This window comes from Lepidochelys kempii, chromosome 14 (assembly GCF_965140265.1).
Source record: "Lepidochelys kempii isolate rLepKem1 chromosome 14, rLepKem1.hap2, whole genome shotgun sequence".
NCBI classification, from domain to species: Eukaryota; Metazoa; Chordata; order Testudines; family Cheloniidae; genus Lepidochelys; species Lepidochelys kempii.
Window position 1 is genome coordinate 16,282,004 of NC_133269.1, and position 20,475 is coordinate 16,302,478.

At 50.6% G+C, this 20,475-nt stretch overlaps 1 protein-coding gene across 5 annotated transcripts in view; it reads right to left on the reverse strand.

The window, feature by feature from the left end:
* The window catches only part of RNF157 (ring finger protein 157), a 79,390-nt gene that overhangs the window by 36,055 nt on the left and 22,860 nt on the right, over positions 1 to 20,475 (reverse strand). For all 5 annotated transcript variants that reach the window (XR_012154781.1, XR_012154782.1, XR_012154783.1 and 2 more), the window contains exon 3: positions 2,720 to 2,808. Coding sequence is in view for 2 of the 5 variants with exons in the window: in XM_073310595.1 (XP_073166696.1) it covers positions 2,720 to 2,808 (89 nt within the window). In the remaining 3 variants the exon portion in view is untranslated. The remainder of the gene's footprint in view (positions 1 to 2,719; positions 2,809 to 20,475) is intronic.

The following is a 20,475-nucleotide window of genomic DNA, read 5'->3' on the forward strand; positions in this document are numbered from 1 at the left end:
GCATCAACGGATGAATAGGCAAATGCACCCGGCAGGAGAGAAGCAGTACACTCAAGATGTTGGACGGCATTTAGAGCCCAGTTTTGTGCCAAACTCCGCACTGTGCAAAGAGCTTCTGACATTCTTGAGTTGCAATTTGCAGTTTAGCCTCTGGGGGGAGCAACTGAGGCCAAGTTGGAGGTGCCCACCTTTTCCCCGACGCAACGGCTCTCGATCAGTTATGCTCTATAAAACCCGAGATGTATGAATATTAACTCTGCCATCGCTCTGAGACTCAATCGACAAACTGCAGCCACCCTTCTGAGCCTTTTCTAGCACCTTCCATGCCGCGGGGTGGTAGATAAATATCACCCCCAATGAACAGAGCAAAGCTGAGGTGCAAAAAAGGAGAAATGACTTGCCCAAAGTCACGCAAATGAGTCAGTAGCAGAACTGAGCCCAGAACCCAAGTCTCACTCCTTCTCCTCTGCTTTAATCACTAGACCACATTCCTGCCCTTCCTTCTAATAAAGCCATTGGAAAAATAACCGCAAAGGCAGCAGTAAATTCCACGTAATCCAGCCGATGTCAGGAACAAGATGGACAGGATACAGAACATTACAGAACTCCCTTTGTTTGCCCAGCAGGTTAGCGATCTGCATGAGTGACTTGTGCGCTCTGGGAATTTGGAGGATGCAAGAGAAAAATAAAAGTTTGGAAGAGACAAAAAGCTGGCACCATCAAGTGTCAGTTCCACCTTTAACCCATCTCCACTCTGCTTTTAAGAAGTCACAGGTTCGTACCTCCTGACAGTCACAGGTTTTGCAGGACTGTCCTGCTTAGACGCCCCCACATTCCCAGCCTGGTGGGAGCAGAACATTTCCCATGCTAACCTGGCCACGTTCAACTTTAAGCCGAGCCTCCAGGGATGCTCAGGGCAGCAGCTTTGCCAGGGCTTTAGTTTCTTCCTGGGCACATGCAGCCCCTCCACACACGCCCCCTTTGGCTACAATGGGAGGCGGAGCTGCAATCCCCAGTGCAGCCGTAGCAAGGGCACAAGCAGCCTTGGCCGCCCCACTGCCCACTCAGGTTTAGCCCCCGCACGCCGGTCACGGCCAGCGGCTCCACCTCACCACTGACATGGGCAATCACCTCTTCTGCCCGCACTTGCAAACCCCCCGCCTCACCTTTTCTTTCTCACACCCCCACCCCGCCAGGGAGATGTTTATCTTCTGGCCCAGACACACCCTCCCCTAAGGAGCACCATGGGCAGCAGAGAAGAATCCATGAACTCACGCCAATGGTGTCCACGGATTACTCCCATTTCCCTCCTTCTCCCCCCTTCTCTTTTCCTTCCCTCCCACCTTCAGGCTTCGCTCCCCCATTTTCTCTCCTTTGGGTTTTTTTAAGAATAGGTATTCAGCCGTAGCCCCCCTTCGTCAGATGGTCCGAGCCGGACACCCCCTTCTGCACGACGCAGCCCCGAGAATCCCTTGGTACGTGACTGTGTGAATTCAAACCCACCTCACCCCTTGCGGTCGCTTGTCACCCTGGGAGGTCACCTGCAAGCCTGTCTCAAACGTGGCTGCTGCTTGGCCATGGAGCTACAGGGGAGATCCCAGTGGAGCAGCCAGTGCTCAGCACAGAGCAGCAGCTTGGAGACAGTTTCTACGACATGGAACAAAAATCACACTTGCCCCCCTGTCCGATTCCCACTCCCCCTCATCAGCCATCTGAGGATCTCTGAGCACTTCACGAACACTCACCAGGCTACCAGCCTCCGTCCAAGGTGGGTACTGAATGCGCACATCACATGCAATGGTGTAATGGGGCTCGGGCTCCTAGCTATTCATTTGCACAGGGCAATGGCGTAGGCACATATTTGCACAATTCCCTCCTCCTCCTCAGGACTCTCGGCCCGAGGGAAAGCAGGAAGGGGATCAGCATTGAGAGACACAGGGAGAGAAGGGCAAAGAGAAAGAACGGTTGCAGTGTGTCCCAGCAAGGGAGGCAGGCTAGGGAGTGGCTGGTCTTCGGCCTCGCCTCTGCACTGCTGGTACTGGCTTTACTAGGTACTTCTCCCAGCCAGGTCTGAACTCTGCAAGGCTGCATTTCATTTGGCTCCGATGGCTTGTTCCGGCCCCGGCCGTGGGAGAGGGATTAGCTCGGTCTGGCTCCTGCTGTCACCTCTAATGACCCCGCAGATCAGCTCGGAAGGTGAAAATCCAAGAGACGAGCCATCTGTCCAATAACAGGAGTGGGGGTGGGACTTCTCTGCGGGACGCCGCCTCGTGGCAGCACCATTCATCGTCAGTGGCTTCACTAAGATCATGCTTAGTCCTCTTGATATGCCGGGTGGCTCTCAGCACACCATGCCAGGGGGGAGCTGACTCCTCCACTCCAGCATCTACTCATGAGCTTCCCCTCGCCAATCAGGTGTAGACGGGATTCTGGTCACCCCTTATTCCTTCCATTCAGGGCCCAGTCCCACTAGATCCCTTCCTCGCAATCCCAAATCCCCTCCCAGCCAGCCCAGCGCCGTGCACCTTGCTTTAACCCAGACACATGCATAGGTGCAGAGCTTCCTCTGGAGGTGGTTCGGGACGTTGCCTCACGGGTGGATTTGTCACTGCTCAGCTGATGCTGGCACCTAACTGGCTAAGCCGTTGGGATGCTGCAAGCTGGAGCAGGGTTCCTGGCCAGACCATGCAAACTCCCACCTCTGCAAATGGGGACTTACTTGACTAGGCGCAGAGTGTCCTTGCGGATGTTGATTAAACTCCTGAGTGTCTTCACCGGCTCCTGGGGGGGTGGGGCGGCGTAAGGAAACTAGGGTGAAAAGAGAGAAGATTGAAACGGCTGATTTTCGTAGCACCAGGGTCCCAGGTATCACCTAAGTCGAAATCGGTCGGCCTGCAGCAGAATACCATCCCCTGGCCAGGAGCAAGTGCTCGTGCCATGTCAGAGGCCACAGACCTCATCTCTGCCACAGGACACAGCCCCTTTCCCAGTATGGCCAACCCCAGCTTCAACAATCAGCCTCGACCCCGTCCCCCCGCAAGTCATGGGGTCGGTTTAGACGCCATGAGATTTTTAAGACAACAGTAACACGTGCTGGGGCTTTCTGTTTGCTTTTTGGCTGTTGAGACTTCCAGAGTCACGTGTTCTAGTTTTTGCTCTAGCCACAAGGCCCAGAAGCCGAGATTCGCAGCAATCCCCTGGCTCCCGGGGACGGGGCTGTAAGAGCAGCAGCACAGAGCACAAGGCCGCTGACGACATCGCCAGCCCCAGCGGCACTCCTCCACGCAGGCCAGATCGTACCACAAAGAGCTATGTAGCCGCGGATGAATGGGACCCAGGACAACCCACGCCCTGACCCCAAGCAAAGCAGTGACCCGGTACTACCCCGAAACATCCCCCCATCGTGTTAAGTGGGAATACGACCCCCAGACGCCTCCCACCCTGTGCCAAGCAGGGACCCAATACTAGCCCCACGCCACGCAGCCTGTGCAAAGTGGGGACCCAATCAATTGCCATGACTCCACTGATGTGAAGGGAACTAGACTGAGTTGCCCCAGCTGAGGATCTGGCCCAGTGAGTCTGATCCTGCCTGGTGCGGAGCACCCTCAATTCCTCCTGACTTCCACGAGGACGGCAGGGGCTAAGCGCCTTGCAGGATCGGGGCCCTGGCTCAGTCACTCTCCCCCGGGGCTGCTTTTCAGAGACACGCAGGTTTCAAGCTAAGCACGATGCCCAGTCCAGGGACTGAGGTTCGCTGCCGGGAAGAGCAGAGCAGGCTAGAAGCCGAAGCCTGCGCCGGTACCGTGATGGGCTGTTGCTCAGGAAGAGACGGTGCACGGGGTTATCCCCCGCTGCATAGCAATGCCAACAGAGGAGCCTAGCAATGTCTCGTTTGGGCCTAGGTCACAGCCGGGTTTCCAGTCCAGCGCACAGAAAAGAGCCCATTTGTGCCCGCAGTGAAGCACAGGGCATGCCCTGGACTCACGCCACTGCATGGGGAGGGCATCCTTACGCTGGTGATTTCAGCAGCTGCCTCTCTGCTGCCCTAGTCTCTTATGAAAGAGACTGGAGCTTCCCGGCCTGATCCTGAGCGCTGCCCTGAGTTCCCACTGAGCAGTGCAGTTTCCCACCACCCTGACACAGGGCTGGCCCAGGACTTTCACCCAAAACATCCTCAGAGTCGGCCTGATACCAACAACTGCGCTCCTGAGGCCCTTTTAGGAAGCACCCACGGAGATGGAAAATTTGGGTGCACGAGTCCCCAGCATCCACACCTAGGGCCTCCCCTGGAGAGGCGCTGAGCATCTGGAACTCTTGCGGAAGCCCTGGGGCCAGCTGCTCTGAGGACAAAGTCCTGGGCACGGATCCCAGCAGGATCCAGCCTGCATCAGGTCATCCTCCGAGCGTCTGCCGCAGAGTGGACAAGGCTGCTCATTTCCTGTGGCTGGACAGAGGGGTGGGGGTCAGGTCCCCGCGGGGCCAGACCTCTCCAAAATGCCTGCAGCAGCAGCAGCCCGTTGTGCGCTCGCCTGGTGCGGCACCCGGATCTGCGCGGCGTCGGTACCAAGTTGGCTTTGGGGTGGCTCTGGTAAAGGATTTTGATTGAAGCTACCAAATTCCTTGCAATGCACGTGCACGTTCCTCTTTCACACCAGCCCAGCCAGACCGGGAGGAGGGATGGCCTTTCCTCCAGGCAGCCTGCCTGGCCTGAGAGAACAGAACCCTGACCATCCGCAAGGCCCAGGAGAGTAGAGGGGGAGCGAGCGAACCCCGACCATCACCACTCAACCTGCCCTTACATGTTCTCACCAACTGGGGGCTTCAAGGCTGCATTGCAACATCTTCTGGCGGCTAGGAGTCAGTGGGTTACTCCACATTGACATGGCTGTAGCAGATGAGAATCTAGCCAGAGTTCTCTCTCCTGACAGTGATATTAAGGGCTGACAATCCCATGCTACTGCACCTGTGGGCATCCGATAATGGCCTGTTTGTCTTTGGACGGATTGGGAAATTTCTCCCAGCCAGCAGGGTGACTGGAGCTCTCTGCTTAGAGTTATTGCTGAGGGGACGCTGCGGCTCTATTTGGACACTTACAGCATTCCAGAAAAATCCCCCTTTGGCTTGAAATTTCTCAGGCTTGTTCTCTGCCCAATGTTGTGAAGGCCAAGACTATAACAGGGTTTAAAAAAAAAAAAAAAGAATTAGATAAGTTCATGGAGGATAGGCCCATCAATGGCTATTAGCCAGGATGGGCAGGGATGGTGTCCCTAGTCTCTGTTTGTCAGGAGCTGGGAATGTGCAACAGGGGATGGATCACTTGATGATTACCTGCTCTGTCCATTCCCTCTGGGGCGCCTGGCATTGGCCACTGTTGGAAGACAGGATACTGGGCTAGATGGACCTTTGGCCTGGCCCAGTATGGCCGTTTGTATGGGAATGGAGTGCTGGTAGGATTCCAGTCAGGAACCTGAACTATCTGGTGGGAGGGATTCAAGTGCTGTCCAGGCTTTGACAAACATTTCCAATGTGGTTGGAGGACTCTAAAAGGGGCCCGTGGGTATCGCTGGCCTCGGGGAGGGATACTTGCTTTGCTGTGTTTGGGCTGAGGAGTAAAAAAGTCAGACAGGCTTTACTCCAGTGTGCTGGGCATGCACGGTGGGGAGCTGTCTGGGTGGACTTAGTGCTGTCATTATTCCTTGCTATTAACATAGATTAGACTTTCAAGGAATCCAAGGGAGTGATGCACCCAAATCCCATTGGCTACAGCCTTTGAAAATCCCAGCCACAGGGTCTGGTCCAAAGCAGTTCAAGGAACCCACCACTCCCAGTGAAATTAATCTGCTCCCCAGAGAGAGCACAATCAGTGGGAACAAGGGGTGCTCAGCACCCTGCCGGGCTGGGACACAAACCAGAGGTACCAGTGGGGCCAGATTCAAAGGCCACAGAAGTCAAGGGGAGGCTGGGCTTTGGATCAGGCCCGCAGTGCTTTACAGCTTGGAACTACACCCAGAGAATGAAATGACGTCTCCATCCCAAGGTGGCTGTCACCCAAAGTTACCCAGAAATATGCACACTGCGCCAGACTCTGATCTCAGTTACCCTAGTGTAAATCCAGAGTAAGGGCTAAATCTTGGCCCCCGTGAGTACACCAGCAGTTCTGCCTCTGATTCCACCTGGATCAGGACTTGGCCCTAACGCCACTGACTTCAGAACTGCAGCTCCGAACTGACATCCCGGGAACCAGCCATTGCCACACGGCATATACCTGCAAGGGCTGGGATGGAACAGTCAGAACGACCCAACAATCCATCCTGCCCCTAACATCTCCCACTCCTCGGCAACGTGTTAATGGAGGACCGCAATCCCTCCAAACAGCAGCCCTGGAGTGCTTCCCATGCACGGCGCAGCTGGTTATGGCTGCCGTGGAAACCGTGACATTGAGATTTTACATGCAAACCAGTCGGGTGGTTGGGTTGTAAGGTTCCAGGAAGGTGGGCTGGTTTCTGCCTTTGATTTCCTGCTCCTTTGGATGGGAAGATAAAGCACCTTGGAGATCCTGGTTCCCCTCCGCTCTCTTCCCCGCCCTAATGTGTCCCGCATGCTAATGGTGCGTATTTTTAGACTGCTGATGCTGCAGAACACCCTCTCCGATGAGGATCCGGGGGACAGAGCTCAGTCTCTGCCTGGCTGCTATGGAATGAATATAAATTTGCCCATTTAACCAGCTGCACCCCCGGGACAGATGGGGAGAAATGGTATCTTGTGAGCCACACTGAAAGGTGGTAACGAAGTACTCTCCCTTCCTGGGCGGGCGCCCGACTCAGGACGGGCAGGGCCTGCAGCATCCTGGAGTCACCCAGAACCAATGCCTGGGGGGTGGCAGCCTCTGCAACTGTGCGTCGAGGTGACCGTGAGCGCACAAGCTGAGCGCTCAGGCTGGCTGCCATTTAGAGAGACGACAGCGGGGCAGGGCAGCGCCTTTAGGTCTGAGATCACCAGGGAGCTGCCACTGGGATGGACATGATGCCAGACGCTGACGGGCTCAGAGATGCTAGAGTCTTGGCAGCCAATTGCATTGCTCCTGGGACAGCTCTGCCGTTCACTCCCCCGCAAGGTCTGCTCCTCCTCACCCCACTTGGGGCACATGCAAGCCATGAAAGGTGCAAGGATTACACTAGGCCATTGTCTGGCCCCTCTGCAGGACTTGCTGGATGCAGAGTGGGGCACATGCTTCACCATCCTCAGGGTGGCCACCCACCCCTGCGCAGACCAGCTGCTCTGGAGAAGACTCTCTTACAGCACAATCCTCCCACAGCTTCTCCTACCCAGGCCAGCAAAGAAGTGTAATCGGAAAATAGATCAAGGGGGCAAAGCAATGTAAGCTGCACTAACCTGGCACACAGTGAGGGCACACTAGGGGTGTAATTTACACTCATTTAGTATCCTGTGGGGGAGCAAAGCCAGGCTTTGCCCATAGCAAGGGCAGCTGCCCGTTAGCAGACCCTCCATGCATGGGCGAGCCATGCAGCTGTGACATTCCAATCTCATTTCCTGGGTGCTAACACAGCTGGCATTCGCTCTTTTTGGGTTTCCAATGTATTCTTTTCTCTCCAGCGAAGACAGATCTATGGCTGCAGACTCAGATATGCATCAAAACGCTGTAGACAAAGGCTGGCAGGAGCCACAAACAGAACAGTTTGACTCAGGGATGCTCTTGGTGGTTTTGAACGCACCACGGACAGTTGTTCTGGGTTTATGTAAATTCATGGGTAAAAAAAAAGAAATCTTTGAAAAAAATGGGGCCCATTCTGATCACACCTGCTGATGTAAATCAGGAGTAACTCCACTGTGAAACTGGGGTGAGGGAGAGCCGAATCAGCCCCCAGACAGTTCAGAGATTTGCACTATTAGTTGATCTCTCTCTCTCTCACACACACACTTTCTCCTTTGTTCTAGAAGACAGACAATGCCGGCTCACATACTGCAAGTGGCTTTTACAATGCTTTGGTTGCTCTGACTGTGAGTCTGTTCAAAAGGAAACGGGAGACTGCACACCACATGCACCTTGCAGCTTCCATCAGCGACTGCACCTCTAAGCAGGAGGCAGGTACCTGCCGCAGACACGCACGGCTGGGCCTGATGCTCCCTGCGCCACAATAGAAGTGCTATATCCAGGGTACATGCGTGTTTGGGAAACCACAAGGCGTGAACACACATGGAGACAGTTGCCTTTCTTCTTTTTCGCTACTCTATTGTGGCAGAGCTCAGAGCCCCCACAAGGGAGGCGTGCTCCATAGTGCAGGGTATTGCACACACCAGAGAGAGTCCCCGCCCCAGAGAGCTTACAGTTGGATTAGTTTAATTCTTCTCAAGAATCACTTACTGCCAGTTCCAAACAGCGAGTGCCAGACTGCGAACTCCAGGGAGACTTTTCCGAGCGTAAATTTGGCACCCAACTCTCAATGCAAGTCAGTGGGAATCGGGCAAAACTCCCAGAGAGCTGTGGGATCCCAAGCCCGAGAGCTGGGAAAGATTTTCCCCTGCACAGACTCACTACCACCCCGGGAGCTTTTAAAGTTATGAATGGAATCAGCAGGGCATGATCTTCAAACACCAACCCAGAGTAACGCTCCCCGGCACGAGAGAGCACAGGGTGCACAGACAGACACTGTGCAAACAGCCTCCTTATTTGAAATGGTTTGGCGCCACCGAGTGGTGAAATTACATTATTACCTTAAGCCAGCCGCGCAACAGCGGCAATCGGGCACGACACCTTTTATAACCGGGACAGGTAACTGGACAGATCCAGCTATGCTGGAAGGAGGCGTAACTCCAGCTGAAGTCAGTGGCGTTCCACCTTCTTCCACTTGGTTTAACTGACTAAAGGGCTCTGACCCTCTACAGCGAGTCCAAGAGGACAGAAGATTTCTAGTGCAGAATTTGACTGAAGCCACGAAGCTCTAACAGGGCGGCCTTAGAAGGGAGATTACACCTGTCTGGCAAACCTTGTTGGTATAGCAGGCTGCTGTTCCACATTAATGAGGAGTCAGGCTTGGCCGAAAACTTGATTCTTGCTTCATTTAACGGGACACTTTCAAGTCTAGGAGATGGCAAATCAGAACCAAAACAAACCCTCTCCCCCAACAAAAATTCTTTTCTGTTCAAAACCATTCCCTTCTAACCAAGGATCCATCATGCCCTGGAATTCTCCAGGGCTGTAATCCAATGAAAGGGGAGTGTGTAAATGGAGGTCTCAGGTCTGGCTATGCTCCTTTCACCTCCTGGGTGGAGAGGTTCCAAATTTGGTCATGAAATCATAGAAATATAGGGCTGGGATGGACCTTCGGAAGTCACCCCCTGTGCTAAACCTAGACCATCCTTGTCAGGGGTTTGTCCAACCTGTTCCTAAAAGCCTCCAATGAGGGGGATTCCACAGCCTCTCTTGGAAGCCTATTCCAGAGCTTAACTTCCCTTAGGGTTAGATTGTTTTTCCTAATATCTAACCTAGACCTCCCTTGTCACAGATTAAACCCATGACTCCTTGTCCTATCTTCAGCAGACATGGAGAACAACTGATTCCTGTCCTCTTCATAACAGCCCTTAACATACTTGAAGATTGTTATCAAAGTCCCCACTCGCTCTTCTCAAGATTAACCATGCCCCATTTTTTTAACTTTTCCTCAGAGGTCAGGTTTTCTAACTCTTTTATCATTTCTGTTGCTCTCCTCTGGATTCTCACCAATTTGTTCACATCTGTCCTAAAGCGTGGTGCCCAGAACTGGTCACAGTTCTCCAGTTGTGGCCTCACCAGTGCCCAGTACAGCAGAACAATTGCAACGCTCCAGTTAATACACCCTAGGATACTATTAGTCCTCTTGTGCAACTGCATCACATTGTTCACTCATATTCAGTGTGATCCACTATAACCCCTAGATCCTTCTCAGCAGTACGACCACCTAGCCACTCACTTCCCATTTTGTAGTTGTGCATTTGATTTCTCTTTCCTACACACACACACACACACACACACACCTTTGCACTTATCTTTATTGAATTTCATCTTGTTGAATTCAGACCAATTCTCCAACTTGGCAAGGTCGTTTTGAATTTTAATCCTTTCCTCCAAAGTGCTTGCACCCCCTTGCAGCTTGGTATCATCTGCAAATGTTATAAGCATACTCTCCACTCCATTCTCCAAGTCACTGATGAAGATACTGAATAGTAGCAGACCCAGGACTGACCCCTGCAGGACCCCACTAGATACACCCACCCAGTTTGACAGCAAACTATTGATAACTACTCTTTGAAATGTCTTTCAACCAGCTGTTCAGCTATCTTATAGTAATTTCATCTAGACCACACTTCCCTAGTTTGCTTATGAGAATAAGCATGTGGGATTGTGTCAAAAGCCTCACTAAAATTTAGATGTAGCACATCTACTGCTTCCTCCCTATCCATCAGGCCAGTTGTTCTGTCAAAGAAGGAGATGTAGGTTGGTCTGGCATGCTGGCTATTCCTTAACCCTATTCTCCTCTAGCTCCTTACAAACTGATTATTTAATAATTTGTTCCAGAATCTTTCCAGGTATCAAAGTTAAGCCGACTGGTCTATAATTGCCCAGGTCTTTTGTTCTCCTTTTTCCCCTTAGAATCATGAAATCTATCATTTTGCGATCTCTTTCACCCACACTGCCTTGCACTTTTAGAGTCACTATCAATTCCTCCCTCTTGGTGAGAATCAAATCTAAAATGGCTTTGCTCCAGTTACTTCCTCCACATTCTGAAATAATGGTTTCACTGGAAACCAGACATCATGCAGCCCCATTTCATTCATGCTTTTCCCCCCGCACGTGAAGAGCAACTTCCTGCTTCGAGTCTGATCCTGACATCAGTTTTATACTTTCCAATTCCACTGACTTCTGCAGAGCTACCCCAGGTAGATTTGTGCGGAGAATCAACCCATCTAGATAGTGCTTAATTTGTGATGAAAGAGGTGCTAGGACTCAAGCAATTAGGTACCAGGGCTGAAGCAATTTTGTTTACTTTCGTAACTGATGTGCCAAGCCCTGGCATAAATTAAGCACTGCATCTAGGCTAAACTAGCTTTCATCTTCGATTAAACCTGCACCGACGAACAATAGCCAGAGAGGCAACATGAGAGAGAGCACAGCGCGTGCATCTCCTCTAACATGCTACAGCGACTCCAGAACAAGATGGCTTACACAGAAAACTGAAGGCGCAGTACACAAGAGTAAATACTACAGTTTCACAGCTTGCATAACTCCACAGTCTCAATACCATCTGGGACTGCTTCTGGCCACACTTACAAAAGATTCCCACCAACGTAACGTCACTGATCTCCACGGAGTTTCTCCTGATTGTCACCACTGTAACAAAGCAGAATCCAGTCCTTTATTCTATTGCATTCAATCAGCTCTGTGCTAATGCAGCTATGTCTAGAGGCTGGGGTGATTGTTAGTATTAGAGAACACTTTTCTGTTAGGACGGGAAATGATTTGCCTCTGTAAGCTTGTTCCATTTTGCTGATCACAAGGAAGTGGAGACTTCAGATCTCGTCTGAGGTGATAAAGTGTCAGAACTCAGGCACTCATTAGCGCAGGCAGCCTGTGAGCCAATGGGACTGCACGGCCCCCAGCCAGTGACAACGTCCGTAAATCTTTTTTTTTTTTTTTTTTTTTTGGAATCTCAGACATCTTCACATTCCACCACCTGCACCCTCCCCACACACACAGCCTTAAGGAGGAAAAAGGTTGCTGAGTCATTAACTTCAAGGTAATAAGCTTTTTAATGAGTCATGAGAACTAAATGGAAACCCTGCAGTATTGCTAATTTCATCTGGAACAAAACGGTAGAGAAGAGAGAAATCTGTGTCGCATGATTGCTGCCCCTGACTTCCCGGCTATTAATATAAACGTCTCTGGGCACCCTGGATGGAAGAGTGCTCTGCGGTTAATTCAATAGCGCTGTTGGACAGCTGTTCAATTCTCTCACGGCTCGGCTTCAAGGAAACCCTGAGAGCTGCGGTGAAGCCAGGCTACACCTGAAGCACCGTATGCGATCTCTCAAAGCAGCAGTGGGTGTCTAACTCAACGGAAACCCCTTTCAACCCATGCTAGAAGCAGCACTGGTTAGAGTGGTTAAAGCACAGGTCCGGGAATCAAGAGATTAGCTGCATCTAGACTAGAGAAGTGAACCACTGGGAAGTGAGCCAGTGGGACAGGACGGGTGCAGGTCAGCCCAGTATGGCTGAACTGGGCATGCTATTTCAAATGCAGTTTGTACTCTGCATCTCCACTAATGCTCTACAGCCACGCAGACCTGTGAGTAGCTATCCCACAATGGCTAGCACGGCTCCCAACATTTTGATTTTGATGACACTTCGTTTTCTGACGGAAAACTGTTCTGCCCCAATTTTTGGGGCCAGCTCTAATAACGATCAAGTGTTTTTGAAAGGCCGTGTGCAGTGTAAGTGAACAGCGCACTGACCTAGCTACTGTGACTGTTTAGCATCAGATAGAAGGTGAACTAGACCTGGCTGGAAAGTAGTGGGGTTTCCTCCAGAAGATTTTGATAATTTTTCAATGTTTTCCCCAGAAAATCCTGGATTTTTCAGAGAAATATCAAAACTAGAATATCGACATTTTCCAGAGAGCAGCTACTTGTCACACAGAAAAAGGGGTTCAGTTGAAAACCCAAGTTTCCATAAAAAAAAACAATTTCAAGGAAGATTTTTGACAAGCCCTTATCCGAACCACTTGACTGTGTTTCACAGGCCCTATACTGCTAACATCTAATGAAGGATCTCCTTTTGCTCAAGTGGAAAGGGCCTGTCCTTTGGGAGAGGGACTGCTGTTCTACCCCTTGCATCACTATGAAGTTCCAAGGGGTTATGAGATGCAGCAAAGGGCAACAGATAACACCTGAGTTACCATGGATTTGTTACACAAAGCAATTTCTTTTTTCAAACGAGAGAGCGGACCTTAGACTTGTTTTCCTTTTCGATTAAGAGCATTTCTCCCCGTGCTCACAAATCTATTGGGGCTCATGTCCTAACAGCAGGCAGCTCTGGTTATTTAACCAGTTTGGTTATGTGGTTACTCAGCACATCGAAATAACAGAGCTGCGACTTTAGAGACAAACATCAACGTCTATAACACCTGAAAAGCCAACCCAGCACTAGACAAAGCTGTGTGAACTTTCAGAGTCTGGAAGAAGTTGTCAGTTTTACTCTGAGGGCCCAGTAGCTAAATACAGCCTTCTCGTAACAAGCATGTGGGTGATCAGGACAGGAAACAAGCGTGTGACTGGGGCTGTACACTGGGTTTCAACACCTTCATGAGCAGTCCTTGAGGAAACTCCTCTCTAGCCCAGGTTTAGGGTAGGTGCTTTAGCAAAACCTGCCCTGGTGCAATGTGATCATGGCCCACAGAGCAAATCCTCGAGTAACTCCAATTGATTTGTGCGGGCTGCATTCCCTGCTTTGCACAATATGCCTTTCGTAACAACCGAGTCACCAACAGCTGAGAGAGCTGGTTACATTTCTGACGCCGTAAAGACAGCTTTCTAACCAAATAAGAGCTGCCACATCAGCCTGATAGAATTACTCAAATGACACCAGGGCCTATTACCGGTAGAGTCAGGCACCAGGCCCAGAACGCAGCTCTGGGTCCAAACTCCTCCAACATACAGGTGTGTTTGGATCTGAGGAGCAGGTTAGCGGGTCTCTGGAGAGTCACCTTTCCTCCAGGGTGGCTGCTAATGCAGTTTCCCTGGCTGGTCTCAGCAGGGCCTTTGTCACACACAGTTTCTTTGCCGCTCAGACTCGTTAGTAATTAGCTTCATTGGCAGAGAAGCTTTTGACCGGAGTGAGTACTGTAGCCCCCGAAATCCACAGGAGCTTCCTGCAGGAGCAGCCGTGACATTTAAAGAACGGTTGAAACATCTTTATAGAAAATGAACCTGTTCTTCCGGGACACTTGCTCACATGAGCACACCTATTCTGTGCATCTCTCCCAATCTATTTTACTGCTGAGGACGTTTAACATGGAAACCAGGGGGCCAATGTCAGTGTTTATCCACCCCCGTCCCCTTCCTACTGCGACCTTGTTCACTTCAGTGGGATTTGTGCATGCTCAGCGCCTCTCAGGACATGATACATGGAACATCTCCCTCAGCCGGACAGCAGAAAAACTGCCCCATGATGAATGAGTCCAGGCCACTGGGCTGGTTTCAGCCCCTCGCCTCATTGATTTGAAACAGGCCCCATGGGCCTGGAGGATGGGGTCACAGTCAAACACAGAAACACACAGACACTGAGTCGGTAATCATCAGAGATGGGCCCAACCAGGCTACAAAGTCTGGATCAATGTTCAGAGTCTGAAGCTCCCCCCACCAAATTCAGGGGGATTTGGAGCCAGAGATTTGGTTTTGACCCACTGTACAAAGAGGGGACTGAGAAAATTTGGATCAGGGTTTGGATTCCGGAAAAATCCACAGAGCTTGTGGGAGTTTGGAGAATCCCCAATCCCTACCTTTCTGAAAATGTATTAAGGAGGCTGTTGTGTATTCTGTAGCTGGAAGGAGACAGCCTACTGAAATCCAGTCCCCAATACAAGCCCAGTTGCATTTGAACAGTGCAAATCTAAGAAACCCTCCCAGAATCAGATCCAAAACAGGATAAGGTCTATGCTGCATACACAGTACTGACAAACTCACACACTGAAAAATCCTGAGATAGCTAAAATAAATCATGAGACTTTTTTAAAATAAAATTTGGGTCCTTTTTATTGCCATCTGGTTTCTGACCCATCAGAGCATACCCACTTCATTGTCACACCCTTCTCTAACAGCAGGAGGACCAGACACTTTTGTTTTTTTTGGTTTTTTTTAAATGAAAGCTGAAATTCTCACATAATCCCCTGACTCCTGAAGCTGGACCTTTAAGAAAAGCACCAAATAGTTGGCAACACTGCAGACTGGGCAAGCTTGGTAGTAACTATCCACCTTCTTCATGCAAGAGATCCAGAGAGAACTTGAAAAGGGCAGATAATGTAGCCATGGAAGTGGCCATCAGAGCTTCCATGTTCATTCTACACTGGGCCTGGGAGAGACACATTTAGGACAAGCAAAGTGACAGGGAAGGAGACAGAGCTTCTCACTTCCCTAACAAACGAGGCTTCCTGAGCTGGTGTCCATGTAACCCAGGAGTCCGGATCCATTCACACAGAGTCCATGACTCCCCGCCTTGAAACTATGTAGATAAAGAGCCTGGAGAAGCTCTACAGAGCCATAAATTGCCAGTCTTCAGCCATACGGGGCCCTAGTAATGCTCCCAAGTACTGCTCTAAGCCCTGGGTAATCCCAGGGAGTGATTTTAAATCAAAGGTAAGACTGTCCCTGACTGAACCCAAAGAAGTCCACATTGACACCCCCGATCCCATCCCTACCCCGCAGCTCCAGTCCTGCCACTGTATTATTACTGCCCTGTTCAGAAGACACGTCCCCTTACACCTCGTAATAGTCTTGTCCCATACAAACAGACAGGACAGTCCCTCTTGCAGCCTGGATGGCAGTCAGATCCTACGGAAGGAGGAAGAAAAGTCCATTTGTAGAGATGCACAGAGCCAGAAGCTGCTACAGCTCTGAAGTCAGTGGAGTTACTACTCCGACCTGCGCCCACGTAACAGCAGAGTCTGGCCAGTTGGACTTAAGTTTCAGCCCAGCACTTACTTCTGTGCTGACAGACTGTAACAGCATCTCTCCAGCCCTTTCTGCCCTCCCCCAAACGGCCTGTGTTTATCACACACTACAGTCTGTTGCATGGACAAAGCACTGGAAATCGGTATTGATCTCCCATCCCCGCAAGAAGCATTCGGGGGCCCGTTGCACAAAGTCACCATGGGGATGTGGAAAAGCAGAAGGGAAGGGCTAAATTCACCCCTAGCAGGAAAGGCCAGGTCTTTGATACCGCATACAAGCGGCCACAGCCCTGCAAGGACACAGGTGGGGACACTATGGCTATGGACTTCTAGCATCCATGGATACCAGTGGGAACGGAGGGCACTCAGCATCTTGTGGGGTTAGGCCCTACAACCCTATCTAGGCTAGGCCGTGGCTTGTCAAATGGTTTAGAGGACAGTCTGGCTTGGTCTAAGCTGGCCAAGCATGCCTTGGGAGTACGAACAGTGCTTCAAGGACAGTAGGTTTAAAATCCATTCAGCTAGCGTACAGTTTCATGGCCTGCACACACCACTTGAGAGACCTCTCAGCTGATAACTGCCCTCCACCTCACTGGTAGCAAGTCTCCTTAATAACAAGAAACAGCATCTTTTGATCACCTGGCCAGAAACGTACCTAACTTGCCCTGTTAGAGGAAGACAACCACAAGTAGCCCAGCGAGCCACCAAAAGGCAAATTCTGTAGTAGCCCAAGTGTAACAGGCTGGCAGACTGTCTGTCAACACAGCACAGCTGTGCACGGGCTGGCCTCCCCCAGCTAACGCTAGGTAATGACAGCAGAGAAGACCCGGCAGTGCAGGCTGGAGAGAGGAGACATTTCGTACCCAGAGCCTGTGATGGGCTGGTACTGCCCATGCTGCGCTGTCTTCACTGCTAGCCGGATTCAAGCTTGCTCGGTCAGACCAGCGCTTGCCCAGCTTTTGCTATGTAGCCAGACCCTAATGCTCACGAGTCATGCTATTTAGCTTAACAAAGAGCAGGTTAAGGGGTGACTTGAGTACAGTCCATAACACCTACATAGGGAACAAATATTTAATAATGAGCTCTTCAATCCAGCAGAGAAGGGTCTAACATGAGTTGACACAAAGCAAGTTCAGACAGGAAATGAGGCATAAATGTTTTTGTTTTTGTTTTTAACAGTCAGAGTAATTAACCATTGGAACAATTTCCCAAGGGTGGGGGTGGATTCTCCATCACTGACCATTTTTAAATCAAGACTGGATATTTTGCTAAAAGACACGCTCCAGGAATTTGGGGGAAGTTCTCTGGCCTGTGCTATACAGGTCAGCCTAGATGATCTCCGTGGTCCCTTCTGGCCTATGACTCTGCTTAGGGATGCAGTGCTCCTCTCCAGAGCCTGATGTTGGTGCAGAGGGCCCAGCAAAGAATTACTGCTATCTAGCCGGTGACCTGGGATGCCTGCATAACTGTAGCGTCCCAGAGTCTCCAAGTCATGCATGGATTTTATTCTCACACCATCCTCTGCAAGAAGGATGTATTAGTCCCATTTTACAGATGAAGAACTGGGGCACCAGGTGGATGAACTGACTTCCTGAAAGTTCTGCAGGGAGTCTGTGGCAGAGCCAGAGATCAAACGCAGTCCAGGCCCTATCCAACCTCTTCCTTGCTGAATCATTCACTGGTGAACCTTGTTAACCGCAGCCAGGCCGTGAGAGGGTTAGACTCTCTCTCTAGGTAGTAGCTAAGGTTTGAGACAGAGAGGCCATGAATGAAAAAGTCCTATGATCAGCTAAGCTTGCAAGGAAAGCTTAGGCTGAGTTTTGTCTGGTGGTGTTAGAGGAGTTACCAAAAAAGCCAAACCCCTCGAAATGGGGGAGAATTGGACCATATGCAGAGTGGGCATATTCTGTTCAGAGGAGAGTGCTTACTCCAAGACGATCTGATCTGCAGGTAGAAGAGTGATCTGCGGGATTTCTTGCACTGGATTCAAAGTGGACAGCCATGAGGGAAGACCCAGCCAATATTAAAAATCTCTGGGAAGAACTGCTCGTATTGCCACGCAGAAGGCCAGGGCAGAGAGACAGGTGACCATTTCCCATGCCACGCACAGCTGTAAGGACAAAGCTTGGATGGCCAGCGCTGCGGATGGGACCCATGCAAAGCCACTGAGAAGAGAAAGCCGACCATCTGAAACTCTCGGGCAGCGCCGAGGCAAACGCCTGCAACGAGCGAGGCGCTGACAAATGACACCAAGTGGGCTTTTTGGTAGGCGAGTGAGCAATTATCTGGCCCGAATTTCCTGCTGGCAAGAACAGTCTGATTAGCAAGGACATAAACAGAGGGCATGCGTGAACACAAATGGTAAAGCAATGCCTGGTGGATGACAGTCCCCCAGGATTTTCTTTAAGTCTTCAATGCAGAGAGAAAGCGAGAGCTGCATTCTCCAAGCGGGGAAGCCCATTTCCAGTCTCTATTTGCTTTCGTCTCTGGTCAAGGAGTCATCGCGCGCTGTTGGGTCAGTGCAGCCAGTCACAGTCCACATCATAAAAAAGGAGAAAACGGGAACCGGTGTCACGTACGGAACTGGAGCGAGAGAAAGCGGCGGTGACGTTTTCTAGCATTGGCACGTTCCCACTGCAATTGAAGATGCGACTGCAGCAGGTGTAGACACACCCAAGCTGGCACGAATCACAATGCCTGTGAGCTGCGGGTACTACGGGATGTACAAGCCTTTGTGCATAGGCTCTACAAGGGACCCTGGGTATGTATTTGAGTAGCTAGCCCGTGCTGCCACAGCTTCACTGCTGTCATTCAAGCCAACTCGATAGATCAGATGTGTCTACACGTGCCGCCGTCACACCTCTGATTGCAGTGTAGACATATCCTTGCATATCATAGGACCATGCAGAATAGAGAGAGCTATGATAAAGAGTTAAAGTCCCATCTCAAGAGAGCTGGACCTGAGCCACAAAATTCAGCTCTGGGTGTGAAATCTCTGTGATTTCAGGGGTGTTCAGGTCAATCCATTGTAGGAGACAGGTGCCAGCAAAGTTCAGATCTGGATCGGGCTTCGGTTTGGGCCCCTCTCTGCAAGTCGTACTGTTCTCTCCTACATATTGTGAGATGGAGTCGCCATTCTCCCAGCTGAAGGGCTAATGCTAAAGAGAACTGGACAGTGATTTGCCCAGCAATTGTGAATTTCAGAGGCATTCTTCGGAACAGGAAGAATGCTAGCACTTCGGAGTGGACGAAATGGGGAAGTTTTGTAGACAAGTTGCTTTGTGAAAGTGTTCACAGTTTCACACCCATAACAGCTGGACTTTTCATGAAATTTTACACCCTACATTTGCATGTCACACATTTGCATCTTTTCAGAGGGCTTTTTAAATTATTATTTTCAAAACCACTTCTGCTAACGAGAGCACAACTTCACTCAAAACTTTGCCTATTTTTATTTTATTTTTTGGTCCCAGAAATAGCCTCCCAGAACAGGCGACCGTCAAAGAAAAACCACACAAAACCTTCAATAAATGTTTTGCTTGTGCAAAAATAGACCAGTTTCTGATTTTGCAGTGAAACGCAGAGACACACACATTCTGACTGTTCTCAGTTTTACTGCAAAAATGTTGCACATCTCCATTAACAATATATTTCCTATTTTGCACACGTGATCTCTGGCACCTTAGATTCCCAGTTCAGTGCTTTCTTAGACTATGGTTAATCACAGTAAGACCAAGACTTCATCCACTGACCTCAACTTCCTTATCACCCTATTGGCTAATGACAAGACGAGCAAAGCACCAACTACATGGGGTCAGATTGACAAAGACCTTGGGGGTTTTCGCCTTCCTCTGCAGCCTGGGACATGGGTCACTTGCAGGTTTAAACTGAAGTAAATGATGGATTCTCTGTAACTTGAAGTCTTTAAATCAAGATTTAAGGACTTCAGTACCTCAGCCAGAGGTTATGGAGCTATTACAGGAATGAGTGGGTGAGGTTCTGTGGCCTGCGATTTCCAGGAAGTCAGATTAGATCAGTGGTTCTCAACCTATTTACAAGTGTGGGCTGCACATACGTGCTCTGTGTGTTATGGGGGCCACATCCACACAATATATATACTGCCTGGGGGTGTCACATGGGCTGCAGCTGTGTGCTGATTGGGCCACAGGTTGAGAACCACTGGACTAGATGATCATGATGGTCCTTTCTGGCCTTAAAGTCTCAGCAGGCTGCCAACAAGGCGCCTCCTTCCCTATCCATCTCTCTCTCTGGCTCGTGGGCCAGGTTGAGCCCTGCTGTAACTCCACTGTATTCCACAGAGGGGCAATAAGGATGGCAGCAGAGAGCCCACTCAGCCTTTCACCTTTCCCCACCCAAACCCCTAGGCCAACATCAACCTTGGCAAGGCTGCTGGCTTCAATGGGTTCATCTGGTCGACAGCGTGGTGGCGGCTGGGTCTGCGTACATATCCACGCCTGGCTTCCCACCACCAGTGTCTCCCCCTCCTGTGCCCTCCAGTAAAGTCTATAAGGCCACTGTCAAAGCAGATGCCTCCACGAGGTGCACAAGGTAGGCACTTGTTATGGCCCTGGGTATTTCTCCAAGAGCCCCACGTACGTTCACATACCATTTAAAGAGCAACTATTGTCCCTCAGTTTCCTCCCTGACATTGGTTTGTCCCTACTAACATCCCACCTAGAGATTCTTCTGTGCCTTCTGCGCCGCCCTCTGTAGGCCAGCGTGACACTCACCTTTGG